This window comes from Tursiops truncatus, chromosome 11, assembly GCF_011762595.2.
Source record: "Tursiops truncatus isolate mTurTru1 chromosome 11, mTurTru1.mat.Y, whole genome shotgun sequence".
Lineage (NCBI taxonomy): Eukaryota > Metazoa > Chordata > Mammalia > Artiodactyla > Delphinidae > Tursiops > Tursiops truncatus.
This window is the reverse complement of record NC_047044.1, coordinates 76,153,975-76,173,598: the sequence shown is the minus strand read 5'-3', so window position 1 is coordinate 76,173,598 and position 19,624 is coordinate 76,153,975. Positions and strand designations below refer to the sequence as shown.

The 19,624-nt window shown below is 36.9% G+C and overlaps 1 protein-coding gene and 1 non-coding gene across 3 annotated transcripts in view; both read left to right on the top strand.

Annotated features, from left to right (window-relative positions):
- BICD1 (BICD cargo adaptor 1) overlaps positions 1-19,624 on the top strand; it is a 215,099-nt gene that overhangs the window by 152,299 nt on the left and 43,176 nt on the right. For both annotated transcript variants that reach the window (XM_033866935.2, XM_073788863.1), the window contains exons 5-8: positions 7,379-8,470; positions 12,493-12,644; positions 15,222-15,539; positions 16,502-16,695. In XM_033866935.2, the coding sequence (XP_033722826.1) occupies positions 7,379-8,470; positions 12,493-12,644; positions 15,222-15,539; positions 16,502-16,695 (1,756 nt within the window). The remainder of the gene's footprint in view (positions 1-7,378; positions 8,471-12,492; positions 12,645-15,221; positions 15,540-16,501; positions 16,696-19,624) is intronic.
- LOC117314416 (U6 spliceosomal RNA) lies at positions 11,738-11,840 on the top strand. The gene has a single exon (XR_004529161.1). It is a non-coding gene; the product is annotated as a U6 spliceosomal RNA (small nuclear RNA).

Here is a 19,624-nt window from a genome sequence, read left to right as displayed (position 1 = left end):
TTGAGTTAATGTACATAGAGTGCTTAGAACAGGGCCAAGCACATGATAAATGCTCAATAATTATGAACTATTATCATTATTTCAACTCCACAATGCCTTTAATTTGTTAAGCACTCCACTTATTTAGCTACTATTAATGTAATTAACTGTTATTGTTGGATGATTAGCTCAAGGATCATCATCTCAGATGGGTGTAATGTGGTTGCTGGTAAGTCTCAGGGTGTGAGACAGTCTGAAAAGGGATATTCATTCAGCAAAAAGTTAGAGTGAGAAAAACTTGGCTGGATAAACCGTCCCTCAATATATGAGAAAACTGTGTACCTTTGAATCTTCCATTAGAACTTAATTAATGCTGACAGTTTATAAAGATGTAGAGAGACACAGGAAGGGCCTTATGTCCCAAAGTTTGCTCTTAATTTAGCTGTAAAAAACAGGCTCCACACAGGAAGGGCTTTGCAGTGTGCAGTCTCACACTTGGAACACTAACTACTAATTTTGTTGTAGGCCAAGTAACCACCTCTTTTCTTTTAACCAGCATTTTTGTAATATATCTCATTCAAATTGTTGAACACAAGTATAGCAGAATGTACCTTCTCATGCATAATTTCTTTATAATCTGAGTTTTTCCTTAGCTATGTGTCCCCTTGTGTTTAATTCATATAAATAAATTATAAAAACATTACAGGAGGGCTTCCATAGTGGCGCAGTGGTTCAGAATCCGCCTGCCAACGCGGGGGACACGGGTTCGAGCCCTGGTCCGGGAAGATCCCACACGCCGCAGAGCAACTAAGCCCGTGCACCACAAGTACTCAGCCTGCGCTCTAGAGCCCGCATGCCACAACTACTGAAGCCCGCGTGCCTAGAGCCTGTGCTCCGCAACAAGAGAAGCCACCACAATGAGAAGCCCGTGCACCACAACAAAAAGTAGCCCCCACTCGCCGCAACTAGAGAAGGCCTGCGCACAGCCACGAAGACCCAATGCAGCCAAAAATAAATAATTTTTTTTTAAATTACAGGATACATTGCATAGAAGTTATTGCAGTTGGTGTTGATGTGAATGAGCCTTGAAAATAATATGGCAGTTCTAATAAACAACACTTACACACACCTTGCAGCACATACCATGGCAGTACCATTGTTTTGGACCTTCTGAGGGAGCAATAAAATGCACTTTCACTATGACTATCTGGAACACTTGGGGCCAGATGTATTTTGAAATTAAATATTCAGAATATAGAAAGTTTAGGCAGGGAGAAAATTTCCCCTCTTCCCTTCTAGGTTCTTTGGCTGGCCTAATAATTAAATTGAAGACAGATTAACAAGAGAAAAACAAATTTAATTTCATATGTAGAAGGGCAGAGGCAGGAATGTAACACCCTATACCAGGGAATATGCAGCTTTTAAGATTTTCTTTCATAGGATTAAAGAAACCCTTTGAGGGACTTCCCTTGTGGTCCAGTGGTTAGAAATCTGCCTTCTAATGCAGGGGACGCAGGTTTGATCCCTGGTTGGGGACTAAGATCCCACATGCCGTGGGGAACTAAGCCTGCAGGCCACAACTAGAGAGACTGTGTGCCGCAACTACTGAGCCCGTGAACTCTTGAGTCTCCCCACCTCAACTAGTGAGAAGCCCGTGGGCTGTGATGAAGAGCCTGTGTGCCTCAACTAGGACCCAATGCAGCCAAATAAATAAATATATATTTTTATGCTTTAAATATACTTTTATTTGTTTTTTTAATCAGTCCAAAATAAATATTTTAAAAAATAAAATAAAGAAACACTTTGAAAACAACATACCTGAGTCAAAGCCTATCAGCCTCTTCTTATCTTGCAAGATTCCATCTATGCATGTAAATTATGTTTTCCCCACTAATGATATTTACTTAACCTGGTTCCAAAAAGAAAAAAACTATGTTTATGCCTTGGGTATCAGGAATGTTGGGTTAATTGCTTCACTTCTCTGAGGTGCATTTATAAAAGGGAAGGTAAAAGGTGATAAATTAGCCCCATCACTAGTCTCTATGATGCCTTTGTTGGAATTAGGGGGAAAAAAAAGTCCCCTTCCTCAAGATATCATACTGCCATCTGCTGGAAAATGGTAATAATATTGATAAATATAAAAACCTACACTGACTACAATTTAAATAGTGCCTCCTAGAATTGGATCACCCTCAAAATCCAGTTATTTCAAATAGGCTATAATAATAATTCTCAGTGACAAGTACTTTAGTTCATTTTATTAGAATGAAAATAAGTAGATCCTGCCTGGGAACACTAAATAAATTACATAATTATTTAAAGGAGTCTCTATGCTTGTGCTAAAATTTCTACCTTTGACAAATAGCCTCTGTTTAACCTCATATCACAGAGAGTCAGACTAAGCAGGAGAAAACTCTTTGCATTGTTTTCTTCAGTATCATACTGGCGATATAATTTCACATGTAATGTGAGAAAATAGTAATATTTCTGTAAAACTGAAATTTTTAAGTTTTGTTGTATCCTCGTGGATGTGGAAGAAATAAAGATCCATATTGTGTTTATAGATATACTATATTTAAAGGCAATTAAAATTTTTCCTATAATGATGGTAAGTGGTCAATTTGCTGCATGTCCCATAAGAGTTAAAAGTAATTTATATATATTTGCTTAATTGGTGGATGCTTATAACCCAGGTAGATAGTGTTATCTCCATTTTACAGATAGGGAAACTGAGGCACAAATATGTTATATAATTTGCTCAAAGCCAAAAGCCTAGGAAGTGGATTGCTACACAGAGAAAGAGAGAGAGTCAAACAAATGAAATATTATCTGTGCTTAACAGAGACTCACAAAATATGAGATGAAATTAGTAAGACAAGATTGGTCAGTTCCTAGTTTTTAAAAATGTGACAAATACAATTTCTTAGGACAAAGTTGACAACTTAAGTTGTCAAACTATTGTAAACTTTACAGTTAAAGATTACCTTTAAAAGCTTTAGGCAGGGCTTCCCTGGTGGCGCAGTGGTTGAGAATCTGTCTGCTAATGCAGGGGACACGGGTTCGAGCCCCGGTCTGGGAAGATCCCATATGCCGCGGAGCAACTAGGCCCGTGAGCCACAACTAGGCCCGTGAGCCTGTGCGTCTGGAGCCTGTGCTCTGCAACAAGAGAGGCCGCCACAGTGAGAGGCCCGCGCACTGCAATGAAGAGTGGCCCCCGCTTGCCACAGCTAGAGAAAGCCCTCTCACAGAAACGAAGACCCAACACAGCAAAAATAAATAAATTAATTAATAAACTCCTACCCCCAACATGTAAAATAAAATAAAATAAAAATTAAAAAATAAATAAAAAATAAAAAGCTTTAGGCAAACACATTTCTCAGAAGCCTTACTTTTTTTTTAAACCATCTGTCAGTAGCCATAATAAGAGCATCCATAATCACACAACAAGGGATGAGTCCATGTAGTTATTTTTTAAGAACAGCTTTATAGCAATTATTCACATACAATCCACCCAGTTGAAGGGTATAATTTGGTGTTTTTTAGTATAGTCACACAGTTGTGCAATCACCACCACAGTCAATTCATTACACCATAAAGAAACTATGTACCCATTAGCAGCCACTCCAACCGTAGGCAACCACTAATCTACTTTATGTCTCAGTAGATTTGTCTATTCTGGACATTTCATTTAAGTGGAATCACACAATGTGTGGTCTTTTGTGTCTGGCTTTTATCACTTAGCATAATATGTTCAATTCGTGTTGTAACATATAGTAGTATTTCATTTCTTTTTATTGCCAAATAATACTCTATTATATAGATATACCACATTTTATTTATTCATTTATCAGTGATGGACATTTGAGTTGTTTCCACTTTTCAGCTATTATGAATAATGCTGTTATGAACATTCATGTACAGGTTTTTATGTGCACTTATATCTTAATTCCCTTGAGCATATACTTAAGAGTGGAGTTGCTGGGTCGTAGGGTAGCTCTATGTTTCACCTTCTGAGGAACTGCCAGACTGTTTTCAAAGCAGCTGAACCATTTCACATCTCCACCAGCGGTGTATGAGGATTCTGATTTCTCCACAGCCTCACAGACATTTATTTGCCACTTGACCATAGCCTAATTGCCCTGACTAGAACTTCTAGTACAATGCTGAATAAAAGTGGCAGGAGTAAACATTTTTGTCCTGTTCCTGGTCCTAAGAGGAAAGCATTCACCATTAAGTATGTCATCTGTGGGTGTTTTGTAGATGACCCAGCAGGTTTAGGAAGTTCTCTTCTATTTCTAGATTGTTGTCTGTTTTCATCATGAAAGGGTATTGAATTTTGTCAAATGCTTTTTCTGCATACACTGAGATGACCGTGTGGTTTTGTCCTGTGTTCTGTTAATACAGTATATTTATTGATTTTTGCATGTTGTCAACATTGCATTCCTAGGATAAACCCCACTTGGTCAGGTTGTCTAACACGTTTTTATATGTTGCTGGATTCAGTTTGCTAGTATTTTGTTCAAGATTTTTGTGTCTATATTCATAAGAGATACTGGTCTATAGTTATCTTTGCCTGGTTTTGGTATCAGAGTAATACTGGCCTCATAGAATGACTTGAAAAGCCTCCCTCCCCTTCTTTTTTTTTTTTTTTTTTCTGAGTCTTTGTCCAGCTGACTGACTTTTGCATATACGTGTGTGTGTGTGTGTGTGTGTGTGTAAGAGAGAGACAGACAGAGAGAAGAGATTCCTTCTCACCATGCTCTCCAAAATATATTACCTTCTTTTCCAACTGCTGGATTCCCTCACCTTGTGTTTCTTGGTTGTAGGCTGATCTTTTTTCACAGCTCTCATTCATCAGGGCACAGATTTGCCAGTGTTACTTCACTTCAAGCAGAGAAGAATGTTATTTATTTCTGAGTTCTATTTTACATACTCATACTATGTATAACGTTACAAAAATCACACCAGTCATTCAGGTGTCAAATTGAAAGTCAGATGACCAGGATAAAGACTTTATGGAAATTAATCACTCATAAAACAGCTTTTATTTCTTTTCCTATAAAAGTCCTAATATAAACATGCAAATTCTGCTGTCTTTTCTTTTGTTCCTTCACAAAAGAAGAATCTATCAGTACTCAATACATATAAATGTGTTTATTTAAAAGGTAAACACTCAGCAAAATTGAAAATAATTTCTATGGTGGTCCAGTGGGTAAGACCCCACACTCCCAATGCAGGGGGCCCAGGTTCAATCCCTGGTTGGAGAACTGGATCCCACATGCATGCCGCAACTAGGAGTTCGCATGCCACAACTAAGAATTCCACATGCTGCAACTAAAGATCCCGTGTGCCGCAACTAAGACGCGGCGCAGTCAAAATAAATAAATAAATAAATGTTAAAATCATCCCCCTCCCTCCAACCGTCATTCCAACTGCCTTTAAAAATAATAATAATAATAATAATTTCTATGGGATGGGATTTCGTTGGTGACCCAGTGTTTAGGACTCCGTGCTTCCACTTCGGGGGCACAGGTTCGAAACCTGGCCAGGGAACTAAGATCCCACACACATGCCACAACTAAGAGCCTGCATGCTGCGTGGCCAAAAAATAATAATAATAATTTCTATGGCGCATAATTATAACAATAATAATAATATATTGTGTACTTACACCAGACTACAGAGTTTACAAATTATGCATTCAAGTTTTCTGGCAAAACAACCAACCCTACTATGCAAAGTAAAATCTTCAGTTTCAGATAGAAGACAGAGATTGTAAGAAGAGAAATAAGGCAACTATTCTTAGTCACTGTAGAAGATTATATATTATTTATATATAATTATAGATTACAGTTAACTCAGCAAGTCTCTCTTGAATAAGTTTTTCACAAATGGAGATTAAAATATACACTTAGAATGAATAGTAATTTTAATCTTTAAAGTGCTTTGCATTTAATAATTCAAAGTACCATGTATCTTAAATAGTTTAAGCCCTGCTGTCTGAAATCCAAATACAATTTAAGGTACTTCGAGCCTCAATAGCTGAGGGAAAATGTAATGGCAGAGTTATACAAAATTATTCACAATTTAGTTATCTTTTTTTGGAGGGGGTGGGCAGACCAACCTCAATTGTCCAGAAAAAATATACACACACACACACACCTGTATGTATGTATGTGTGTATTTACATATACACACATACATGTGTATGTGTGTATAAAATTTGGACATCATTCCCTATTCAAATGATTCCACCAGAAATGTATTGAGTGTGGAAATTAGTACTATATGTGGAACATATACATATGAAGGAGACAGTGTTCTATTTAATGTTTTCTGGAGGTGCTATCATGAAGAAATTGGTAGACATACTTTGGGGCTTAGAAAATGTTTATGTTAAATGGGAATTGGCAAAGTCCAGGTTGGAAGCTCTCCTAAAGGCATTATCTCATTTATCATAACACTTTTGCCTCTAAAACAAACCTGAGACACGTTCAGTACATTTTGTTCTCATCCAGTTTTTAGTTTTATCCAAAAGTTTTTCCTATTGAAGAGCTTTTTGAAATCAGCTATGCGTATTGTATTCATGTATACTAATCAAATGATATTTAGATTTTTCAGACCAAATTTACTTAATTTTTAAGAGAAAAAGAAAAAAACCAGTCCATTTCATTGAGATTGTATACAATACCAATAGTAGAATATTTAGGAGATTTTCCATCTCTTTTATCAAAAATTCAAATGTCTTGGCTTTTCATCAAATACTGTGTTGCATAATTACCTGGATTTTCACTTAAAATTATTGCCCAATAGTCTGGATAAGTCAATTCATCTTCAGCTATAAGCAAGTACAATCTGTTATACGTAATGAAACCCAGCTAAGAGGATTTGTATTCAAATATATCCTGACTCTGAGATGAAAGAGTTGCTTTTGCACATACAAATACAAATTTGTAAAGCAGATGTGTTTGCCATGTAGAAGCATTTTGGTCATGGGAATTGGACCACAGTTACCCAAATGTTAACAACAGCTAACATTATAATACCTTGAGCATTAAATTCACTGTCCTACTAAATCATCCAAATGTCCCTATGAGACAGGCATTGTTATGCTCCTTTTATAGATTATTAAACTGAAGCTTGCCCAGATTTGACTTGTGTATAATGCATGAGAATTTGGGTGGGTAAATATGCAGAGCATAATTCTTTTGGAATGATGTACTTTTTGATTGAGTTACCAGAACTGCTGAAATAAGAAAACACTCCAATTCAACTTGTAGTAATGGAAACATGGGCTCTTCTGCATTTTTAAAACATATACATGTCCAAATGTGAATGGGTCAAGCTCATCACTGACATTGCTTTGAAGTCATTCAGAGACTTTCTTTTGCCCTTGCAGGTAGAACGGGAAAAGGCCATTCTTCTGGCCAATCTCCAGGAGTCACAGACGCAGCTGGAACACACCAAGGGGGCACTGACGGAGCAGCACGAACGGGTGCACCGGCTCACGGAGCACGTTAATGCCATGAGGGGCCTGCAGAGCAGCAAGGAGCTCAAGCAGCTGGACGGGGAAAAGGGCCAGGACTCGGGAGAGGAGACCCATGACTATGAGGTGGACATCAATGGCTTAGAGATACTTGAATGCAAATACAGGGTGGCAGTAACTGAGGTGATCGATTTGAAAGCTGAAATTAAGGCCTTAAAGGAGAAATATAATAAATCTGTAGAAAACTATACTGAAGAGAAGACGAAGTATGAGGGTAAGATCCAGATGTATGATGAGCAGATTACAGGCCTTGAGAAGACCACCAAGGAGAGTGGAGAGAAGATGGCCCATATGGAGAAGGAGTTGCAAAAGATGACCAGCATAGCCAATGAAAATCACAATACCCTTAATACAGCCCAGGATGAGTTGGTGACATTTAGTGAGGAGCTAGCTCAGCTTTACCATCATGTATGTCTGTGTAATAATGAAACCCCTAACAGGGTCATGCTGGACTACTATAGGCAAAGTAGAGTCACCCGTAGTGGCAGCCTGAAAGGGCCTGATGATCCCAGGGGACTTTTGTCTCCACGGTTAGCCAGGCGGGGTGTGTCATCCCCTGTAGAAACAAGGACCTCACCTGAACCAGTTTCAAAAGAAAACACAGAGGCCAGCAAAGAACCAAGTCCAACCAAGACTCCCACCATCTCTCCTGTTATTACTGCCCCACCATCATCTCCAGTATTAGACACAAGTGACATCCGCAAAGAACCAATGAATATCTACAACCTTAATGCCATAATCCGGGACCAAATCAAACATCTGCAGAAAGCTGTGGACCGGTCCTTGCAACTGTCTCGTCAAAGAGCTGCGGCACGGGAGCTGGCCCCCATGATTGATAAAGACAAAGAAGCCCTAATGGAAGAGATCCTCAAGCTTAAGTCCCTACTGAGCACCAAACGGGAGCAGATCGCCACACTGAGGGCAGTGCTGAAAGCCAACAAACAGGTGATCTCATTCTACTAATGAGCCATGCTAGCCAACACTTTAGTTTATTCCTAAATGTTTTTGAGTGTCCACCACCATCAGGATGAGAGTTCAGATTCCTGGTCATTAGAGGAATAAAATAAACTGGCCAGAGCCGGATCAGAATGTAATAATCTCTTTGAAGTGCGTGAATGGATGAAACAGGAGAGTAGCTATGCCCCACTAAGTAGAGGTAGAGGTGAGGAAATTAAAGCAGGAACAGAGAAGATCCAGTTGCAGATGTAGAAAGGCAGTCCAGGCGGTACTTACCTGGAGCCCAGCAATCACTGAGTGTAGAAATAGGAGATGGGGGGATGCAGAATAGTCTGGCATGGAAGCTTACACCAGGCAGAGACAGCAAGAAAGGCACCCTGGCAGGCAGCTGGAGCAAACAGAGGGGAGCTCTCTAGAGAGAGAGGTAGAGATAGAGATAAAATAGAATGTGCACTAACTCTGCCACTAACCACATATCTGAAATTTAGGTCCACTTGGGATGTTAATTCACCTCAGTCAGAGCTTAAGCAGTAGAGAATTTTTCCTAACCATAGATCTTGTCCTTCTGGCATAAGTAGGAATGCTACCACATGATCCTACCTAACTCCTAGATCTCCTTGATGTCTGAATTTGGTTTCCACCCTCAAGCTTTTTCTGGATGACAGTGCTATGACATATAGGTGGGAAAATATTTTTAACCTCTGTTATTTTCTCTGGAAAGTGAGACTTGAAAGATACGTTTGAGAAGGGTGCTGAATAAAGGGTATTGATAAAAAGAAGCAACAAAACATCAAATACCTTCCTGCAAATGTGAGCAATGCTAGTGTTGGAGAGTGAAAGTTAATTTCAGATTCAGACTTCCTTTCCCTTTTGCCTTTAACTGGGGGAAACCATACCATTATCATGCCATCTACATTGCAGCTTTCTTCCATCTTTATCTTCAGTTCCCATAAACCTGTTAATAGAATTTGGAGGTCTATACCGCAAGCAGTAATAATGTTTGCACTATATAAACATGTTTTTTACAAATCTAAAGGCAAAATAGGACCTTATTTTTGTGCTATCACTTCAGGGAATTAGAGAAGATTAGGATGAATGAAGAATTTGTGAGAGATGTGACTCCAGTTTGAGGTCAGAATAAAGAATTCGTTACCATATCCTTCCAAAGACCCAATGATTTAGTGGTCATGAATAACTAATACCGTATTAGATAAGGCTTAGAAGACCTTCATCAAGGACATAATATCCTGGGCATTCTTGGTCAAGCCATTCAAATAACTTCTTTGACTTCTTCCTGAAGTTTGAATATTACTGACCTAGAAACCTAGATCTATAGAAGTGTCAAGATGCTTAATTGACATAGAAGTACAGATAAGCATGGTTGATCAGCCAAGAGAGACTAATTTGTCAATAAGCATTCATTGATTCCATATTTCATGGCAGGTAGTAAGTAGGGATGCAAAAACAAATGACTAGTAATCTAGTAGAATTTCAATACATGCCTGTAACTATTTACAAGATAGTACCTATCATCGAGCATTTTAGAGTGATATAAACAGTGCCATGGGAATTCAGAGCAGTTCAAAGCATTCCTGGCTGAATTTTTATTTTCATAGTAGTTTGTGGTACCATTTGCATTACATTAGTGTCACAGCCCATGTGGTCTCAGTAAATTAAAGGTAAACACATTTCTAGCCATGTCTTTAGTTTACATTTTAATGACGTTAGGGCTATTGCTGTGATGCTGTGTGCCATAAATAGCTCAGGTCTCTACAGATGACATCCGCTATATTTAGACATTGTGGAATACTTATTATTAAGGCTAAGCTAAGAATTCTGTCATAGAGGAAAAAAAGAGAATCTTCCTGTTTTTATTAAAACAGGCATTCTGCATTCTCTATGACTTTTAATATACCTTAAGGTTTTCTGTAAGCACAGTGTCTTCTGATGAGATAAGTAAATGTTTACAAAGGACCATCTGTATACTAAACTGTGATGGATGCTAAAGATTCAAAGAAGGCCAATACATGGTCCCTGCCTTCCAGAAAAAGACTCACAGACTTCTGGGGATGTCAGAATAGAACAGATAATTACAGTTTGATGTTGTACATGCTGTAATCCAATTTGCGGGAACATTGCAAAGGAAGTAACCAATGTATCCTAGATCTAGACCTCTGTGGCTGGAAACAAGATTTTTTATTTAGAAAATCAACTTTGGGAGAATGTGGTGATTGCAGACGTCAGCAAATCTGCTAATGGGTTAGAGATACTTACACTTTCTTAATTCCGAAAAAGCTTTGTGCAGTTTTGTAGACAAAAGTCTACAAACATTGCTGAGTCCTTTGGGGGCATTTTTCACAATAAATGAGTTTGTACATCTGTTTCAGATCTTGCTCTCTGTCACTTCCTTCTCTTTTCCCCTTAGATAACTGACCATGTATGTAGCTCCACGTGTTTACAAACTTGTTACATCTACATTTTCACAACTTAAACTTAACTGTCTGTTCTAAATGATCATGTGTCTAAATTTTTAAAAAATCAAACAACTGCCATTTTTCCCCAGGTCGACTTCTGCATTCTGGATAACTTTCTGAATCTATAACATTTCTAAAGTTTCTACTGAGTTGTAGCACTACGGAACATACTAAACTGTTTTATGAGTAACCTCTCATTTTAATCTGAATTTAAATACAATCAAAACTATTAAGTTACATTAAAAATAAAAATTAAAAAAACTATTAAGTTATGACTTTGGAATAAAAACATTAATAAACTACCTTATCCAATAGTGTTTAAATTAAAAAAGAATCCATTTATCTCTATAAATGGATTGGCACTTTGTAGAAGAAAGTTGAAGCTGTCCACTTGAAGCGCAAAAAGAAATGTTAAAAAACCACAGTAGTCTTCCTGGGAAATCCCATTACTAATGGATTTTTTTCATTAGTAATGGGCTTTTTTCATTAGTATTGAATATTTTTACACACTCTGAAAACTGTAGTTAACAGTTTGTAAAAATGGTGTGTATCCAGTTTGGCTTCAATATGAATACCATGGGGGTTATGCATCAACTAGGCAGTCCCTAAATATACATGGATTTCATGCATTGATTTAGCCAACATTTTTTGTTTATTTGTTTCTATTTCCTACTGTGTGTCGGGCTAGTTCTCAATTTGAAACATTCTTAATTCCAAGAACTTAAACATGCCCAAATCCCAAATTCAAACAAATACTTTAATTCATTCAATATTTTGGCGCCTACTTTGGCAGCATATACGCTAAAATTGGAACAATACAGAGAAGATTAGCACGGCCCCTGCACAAAGATGACACGCAAATTTGTGAAACATTCTATATTTAAAATATATGTATATATATTTTTTGGAATCTGATTTTATGGAGATTGTGAAGAAGTTGACTATAATTTATTGTTTTGAAGAAGTTGTATACAAAGACTTAGGAAATAATTGATTCTTTGTTAATTCTTTTCCTTAAATATATAATATGGATTTATAGTTTGTTATACTCATGTTATAAATTGCAATGACCTGTGTCTTTTATTCTATATGTTTCAAACCCACCAAGCACAGGTGACAAAAGAATATTTGAGTTCTATTGTATTTCGACTGGAAGCTGTGCTTCTTCACTAATTTCTCCTTGATAAAACCCTTCTTGTATAAAGTTTCATTTTGGCTCCCTTCATATCTGAAAATCCCATACTCTCAACAATCTGCATTAAATATTTACTGAACTACTATCATTCCCTTAGCTCTTGATAGTGACTCTGGTTCACAGCTGGCTTCTAGGGCAATTTATCCACATTATAGATTCATATTTATGTTTTGACATAAAAAAAATTACCCTATGTCCGAAGTTCATATATATGTTTATATAAAATTCAACCTAGACAATTTCACTTTTTATTTATGAAAGAAATAGACCCAGCATGAAGAATGTGTATGATAGATTTTCCTGATATGAAAATTGTAAGCATTGTGATTTTTCTGCTTTAGACAGCTGAGGTGGCATTAGCTAATCTCAAGAACAAATATGAAAACGAAAAAGCAATGGTGACTGAAACTATGACGAAACTTAGAAATGAACTGAAGGCTTTGAAAGAAGATGCAGCAACTTTCTCATCCCTGAGAGCAATGTTTGCAACAAGGTAATAGTTTTTCTTGCGAGATTAGGTGTGGTACATGGGGAAAAGACTTCAAAATGCCCATGTTCATCTTCGTGCATCGTGAGTGTTACTTAGTCTGCCATCTAAAAGGGCAAGGTGTAAAGAAAATACATGAGATTCCACTCTGACAAGTCTAAGATAAAATCTTTTGTGCTGTTTTCCAGAGCCCTCTACTGGACACACTGGATCAAGCAATTCTTCTACATACAAGTGTTTTTATTTATTAATTTTTAAAAATTTTTAATTTTTTTTAATTTTTTGGCCGTGCTGCACGGCTTGCAGATCTTAGTTCCCCAACCAGGGATAGAACCCGGGCCCCCAGCAGTGGAAGCAGAATCCTAACCACTGGGCTCCCAGGAAATTCCCCATACAAGTGTTTTTAAATTAATATAATAGATATTTTTTCTAGAGCCTTATGTGCCCAAAAGAATTAGACCAAAAAAAAAAAAAAAAAAAGAAAAAAGAAAAAAAACCACCTCCAATAAGGGGGAAAAAACTCACTTCCTAAAATAGCTAAATATTACATTATCATCACTGACATTTATTTCTGTATACATATAAGTGTTTATCATTAGCAAGTATTTGTGTGAAAAAGATACTTTGTAATGAAGATTAATATTCATCATATGAGCTAATTACTTACTTTAATATAGTGTGAATTAAATTATAATTTCTAAAATGTAATTATATATATCACCAAATTTTTCACACTGCCCAACTAATTATTTAGACAAATATTACTTACTACCTCCCCGCACCAGTTTTGTTATGAAGCACCACTATATTTTATTTTTTAGACTTGAAATGACTGTTAAGAATTATTGATTCAACGTTTTCAAAATCTTGAGGTGTTCAATATAGTGTTGCAGTTTCCTTTTTGCTGTCACAATTCAGTGCCAAAACAAACATAGTTCTATATTTTATATGATGCAAACTTGGTACAAAATTCACAAAGCATAACTATGCTTATGCTTTATTTACAGATTCAGTAAATTACTTACATGTAGCTGATATAATGTAAAAAAAAAATCCTGGGCCCTGGAATCTGTCCAGCTTCCTTTTAGTGTCAGAAGAGAAAAGGCTCAAGCTCAAACTTTGTTATTGACTCTTGGAAATAGCAGTGAGGTGGCCGAGTGCCTAAGAGACCACAAGGTTACAGGAGAACTGAAGGGAACTGACTTCTGGGTCTGAGCACAGTAGAGTTTGGGGAGTAGAATGTCCACACCTCTGGCCACTATGGCGGTGGAGGGCGGCAGGATGGAGAATGGGTTTGGTGCACAATGCCCCCCTCTTTGTAAAGGAAATCAAAACATTTTTAAAGGGACATTTAAAGTCTCCATCTGGTTTATATAAGAATTATTATCCTCAAATAATGCATTTTCACAGAAATTTGTTTTTTCAGGTATATTAACTGCCTTACTCCATAGTATTCTTAAAAATATTTTCATCTAACCAATTAAAATAAATGCAGGGTCCTGAAATCCACATTTTATTTTACTAAGCCCTGATTTTTCTTATGATATTCCTACTATGCTTCTTGACATTCAGTGTTAAAGAAGATGGAACCTGGGAGATTGGGATTGACATATATACACTAATATGTATAAAATAGATAACTATTAAGAACCTGCTGTATAAAACATTAAATTAAATTATATTTTTAAAAAAAAGAAAATGGGACCCACCTGGATCTCAAGTTCTTTCACTACAAAGTCTGTTCTTTCTTTAAAATACCAAAAGTCTTGTGTTAATTTCAAAGTTTGTACAATACATTTTGGGTAACTCCAGAAAGTCATTAACTATCTTCTGATTCATGGAGAGCTCTTACTATCTTAGCAGGTAAATAAATGCAGAAAAAACTCTGAATAATTTTGTGAATAATTCTTCCTTCCAAATGTACATATGCTTAGGTGTTACTTTTGGTAGAAAAAAGACCACCGAGCTTATCCTCCTGCTGCAGCACAAGTATCAAACCTGAATAAAGATGTTCCTGACAGCTGGCTATATCTGTTTTGAACCCTATGCAAATCTTGGTTTGCACCTATTGCTTTATCATCTGTTTGGGAAATCATTGAAGATACTCAGGTTTCTAATTCAGGCAAATCTGCCATATTGAAAGCACTAGCAACTACAATCTGTACTCAATTAAAATAAAACCTATAAATATAGATAAAGAGTACATATTTTCTTTACAAATATTATTATTCTTTTGCATGCTACAGGCATAAACTATAAAGCTATTGTAACACATCTACAATGCTGTGAACATTACCTGAGACTTTACTTTTGGTTCTTCTGCAACCACAATAACTCTGTCTCTGGGGTTTAAGATGCCACCTATTAACAATGTCCCCATATATACTTCATTGTATAGATTAACTATCAGTTATTGAACCTGCTGTTTCCAGTTTTCTACTATAATAGATTACTTCCATTGTGATCTAGGAAGACCAGTGTTCCAAATATCTAAATTCCAGTAAAATTCATTACTTTCAACTTAAGTTCCAAACTTAATTTCACCAAGATTTTCTCCTGACCACTTTTCTGTTGTGGTTCCAGATGTGATGAATATGTCACACAGTTGGATGAGATGCAGAGACAGTTAGCAGCTGCAGAGGATGAGAAGAAGACTCTAAACACTTTGTTACAAATGGCTATCCAGCAAAAACTCGCCCTGACCCAGCGGCTGGAGGACTTAGAGTTTGACCATGAGCAGTCCCGTCGCAGCAAAGGCAAACTTGGAAAGAGCAAGATCGGCAGCCCTAAAGTAAGTGGGGAGGCATCAGTCACCGTGCCCACCATAGACACTTACCTCCTGCATAGTCAGGGCCCACAGACACCCAACATTCGGGTCAGCAGTGGCACTCAGAGGAAAAGGTATGCATGCAGCGATCTTCATAGTATGGTGCAGTGGCCAGATTTTAGTTAACTGCAAAAGTTAATGTGCTCTTATTGTGGAGGATGGAGGAAGGAAAGGAAGGGAAAAACTGGGAGTGGGTGTATAAATGGGCCTTGCCAATGTTGGTTTTTCCAAATTAAAACCTTTGGATACTTGTGTTTATTTATTCCTTTCTGTCCCCCACACCCCATCTCTTGGTTAACCATAATATACTTTTCAAGTGTCTGTTAACATTTTTGCTGTTCCTTGTATGCATAAATGTGCCTCTCCCTTACCTCCAACCTAAAAATTGGTAGACAAAAAGGTCAATATTAAGAATGAAGCTATGTTTTACATGGGTGATAGTTTTAATGGCAATGGTGCTATTTACCAGCTTCTCTCTAAGGAGGCGAGGATATGAATGTGTTCTCTTAGGGGAACTTTTGTCCATATTCCGAAAACTGGTGACTGACTGAAAGGAGATGTCTCTATTTAGGTCAAATAGAATGGAATATGTATAGTCTTTTTCTTAAAAGCAGGTTTTTGTGCTTTTTCATTTGTTATGTGAATATTGTCCAAAAGTCGCTTGTATGGTTTTTAATGGCTTGATTTTATGACCTTTTTCCAGAGTCCTGGATGTTGAATTTCTTACCCTGTATATTCAGTTAATAGTAAAGTTTTTATTTTAGGAGTTTTCAGTTAAGAATCAAACAATATAAATATTTTCTATTTGTGGTTCAAACTGACTAACTATAATAAATCTCTTTTCCAGTATCCAGTACAGTTTCCAAATAGGGTTGTATCCTGGTATGGAAACTAAACATTTAGTGAAAATCTTGATTTACTTGTTAAAAAATTTTAAATGCCAATATAAATAATGTTGTCACTGGTGAGGCTTTGAAAGGTAATTAAAGTAAAACTTTTTTGTTTCCTATATGTATTTTCTTGGATCTCCTGCAAGACAATTTTCACCTTCCCTTTGTGATCAGAGCCGTCCCAGGACTTCAGGGGCTTCCTACCTACAGAATTTATTAAGAGTTCCCCCTGATCCCACCTCCACAGAATCATTTCTTCTGAAGGGCCCCCCTTCCATGAGTGAATTCATCCAAGGGCACCGGCTCAGCAAGGAAAAAAGGTTAACCGTGGCTCCACCAGGTAAACATTTTTTCCTTGGGTGCATGTGATGCAAATGATGAGTTGAATAGACAGCTCTCCCCTTCCTTCCAACCACTCACTCCCACCCATCCGCAGAGTCTAACTTTAATGACGGTAAATTCCTACGGTTGAAGTAAAAATGCCTTTATACCTCTTTCGGTTTCCTTCTTTACTCAGCCAGACAATCATTTCTTAGGAGTCTCCAGCGACCTCCTTTTAACAACAGTCAAGGATGGAAAATGAGAGTTGGAAGGAATGGGATAGCTGAAGGGAAACTAGCAACAGGCACAACACAGGACACACACAGTCAGGTCCTATTTGCAGTTTGGTAGCTCATAGCAATTCCATCTTGGTCAAATTTTGTCATTTTCTTCTGATCATTTTTAATGTAATTTCAGTAAAGGGAGCCATCTTTATAAAAAGCCTTTTGGGCTGATCTCCTTTTGTAGTGACTCAGAATGTCTCCTCAGTTACAGAGAATGTAAAAGTAAAATCCTCTAAGGTTTTGCTCCTCAGGAACATTTAAGGTCTTAGCATAATGTTCTTAGAGTTTGTAAGCCCTTATTGATTTGTGCTTACCAGCATGCTCACAACTTACTTTAGCTTCACTGTTTAGCATTTTTCCTTTTTCTTTTTTTAATATTTTTTATTTTTTCTACGAAAGGCCTCAATTGAAAATGTGACTTCTGGCAGATAAAGATCATCCTTTTAGGAAATCCCTGCCTGCATGCTAACTATAGGTCAGAGGTGGTACACAGGAATTCTGTGAAACAAAATAAGCCCAAAGGCAGCTGTTATTAGGCTATTGCAGGGAATGACAAATTAAAACTAATTCTAGTTAGTTGCCAACAGTTAGAAACTCAGGAGATTTCACCTGAACAGCTGTATTTCTGGGCTCCCTTGAAGGATTCTGAATATCTGGCAGCCCTAAGTCCGCATTCATGCATGTCAGCAACCTGTTGGATCTACGTAGTGCCTGCTGCTTTTAAACAGGGCAAACTGCAGTTTACCACAGGGCCTCTCGCTCCCAATTACTTATATCCAGCCTGCTGCACTTGTTTCTGTTATCTTCCGGCCCCTACTGTAACCTTCGAGTTTGCCACAGAATTTTTCTTTTTTTTTTTTAATTTACTTCAATTTTACCTTAATTCCTTTTTGGAAACCTCAGCCTTTGGATCTCTAATACTGTACTTTCCTTATCTGATTCATAAGTCAGCCTACTGATTGGGATTAAAAGATATGGTGTGGAAATTTATAGCAGAAGTTAAACATTCTAAGAATGTTTGAGGACATAGGTAGTGATAAGGAGTTAGAAGAGCCTTAACAGCCAAAATGTACACCTAAAACAAAAGGCAACAACTCTCCTGGATGTTCCTCCTTTCATAACTCTTATCCTCTTCTTTTAGACCCCTTTGGAAGTATCTGTGAGTCACCAAAGTGGTCCTGTTTCATCAGGACACCTAACTTAAATAAAACCCACAGGTCTTTTTGTGTTCCAACTGGACTTAGTAGCACTATCTTCTAGAAGTTAGAAAATAAATTCTGTGATTAATAAGTAACCCTATTGTATTTTAATTTTAAAAGTGACATATCAATAAGATTAAAATTAATAATAAATATTAATAACTATTTTCATTTTATGTATGACTATTTGATGCTTGTTTACATTAATATCTATTTTACATCATTGTCATTACATTGTGGAAACCACTAACAGATATCATAAACTTTTCTATGTTACTGCCTAGTCTTATTTTTATTTTTAAAGGTTGTAGCGTAGATTCTATTTCAGATATTGTTATTGCATTAATCACTACTTCCTCTCTTGTTAGCCTCTGAGATGGTTTTCCATGATTTGTTATAAGATTCTATTAGGAATAGCATGCATTCAACTTCTCATCTATTTCATTTTCTTCTCAAGAGTGAGATCACTGAGTTAAAGTATGAACATCTTTATGTTTTTTGCTCCATTTTGATGTGCTGTCAAAAAGGGCATATCATGTACTAAAAGTCCAACATTTTCACACATTGACTCTTTCTACAACTTTATAGACACTGTACACATCTTGCAACTCTAAGGCTAGTCAGCATACATGAATGAGAATACTATTATGTGGTCTTAAATTCTTTAGTGTTGAATAATGAGAAAATGCCATAGGCCTTAGGAATGATTGCTATATACAAGATTAGAGAGAGAAATAATGTGGAATTCAGAATCGTCATTAGGCCAGAAAATCATTTTAATGACAACTTAGCATATTGATAAACCTTATATTTTTAACCATTTATTTGAAGTTAAAATAATAAAAGCAGGAAGGAAGTAAAGCTGTTATTATAGCCTGAAGAATTTTTAACTGGATATCATGGAACCAATCAGATTAATCGTTAATAAATTCTTAAATCAACCCAGCAACATTTTCTAAAAGGTTCTGGTTAAATGAATTACTATAGAAACTGACTAGCCAGCTACACCAAATTGTAGCTTCTAAAAATATTTGCACTATTGACAATATATATTATTTTTCCTAGGCTGAACTATATTGTATAAAACATATTAAACATTATTTGATGCTTTTACTATATAAAATGTTTTCATTAAGCTGAGGAAGGGAAAATATGCCATATATATTCAGTCCTATGTCCTATGCAAGAAATATCTTAAACCCATGGGAAATAATAGGTTTTATGAGTTTAATATGTTATTATTATAAATTTACTTGCTGGTAACAATATATATTCATCATTTTTTTTTTTTCCACACGCGGGCCTCTCACTGTTGTGGCCTCTCCTGTTGCGGACGCGCAGGCTCAGCGGCCATGGCTCACAGGCCCAGCCGCTCAGCGACATGTGGGATCTTCCCAGACCGGGGCATGAACCCGTGTCCCCTGCATCGGCAGGCGGACTCTCAACCACTGCGCCACCAGGGAAG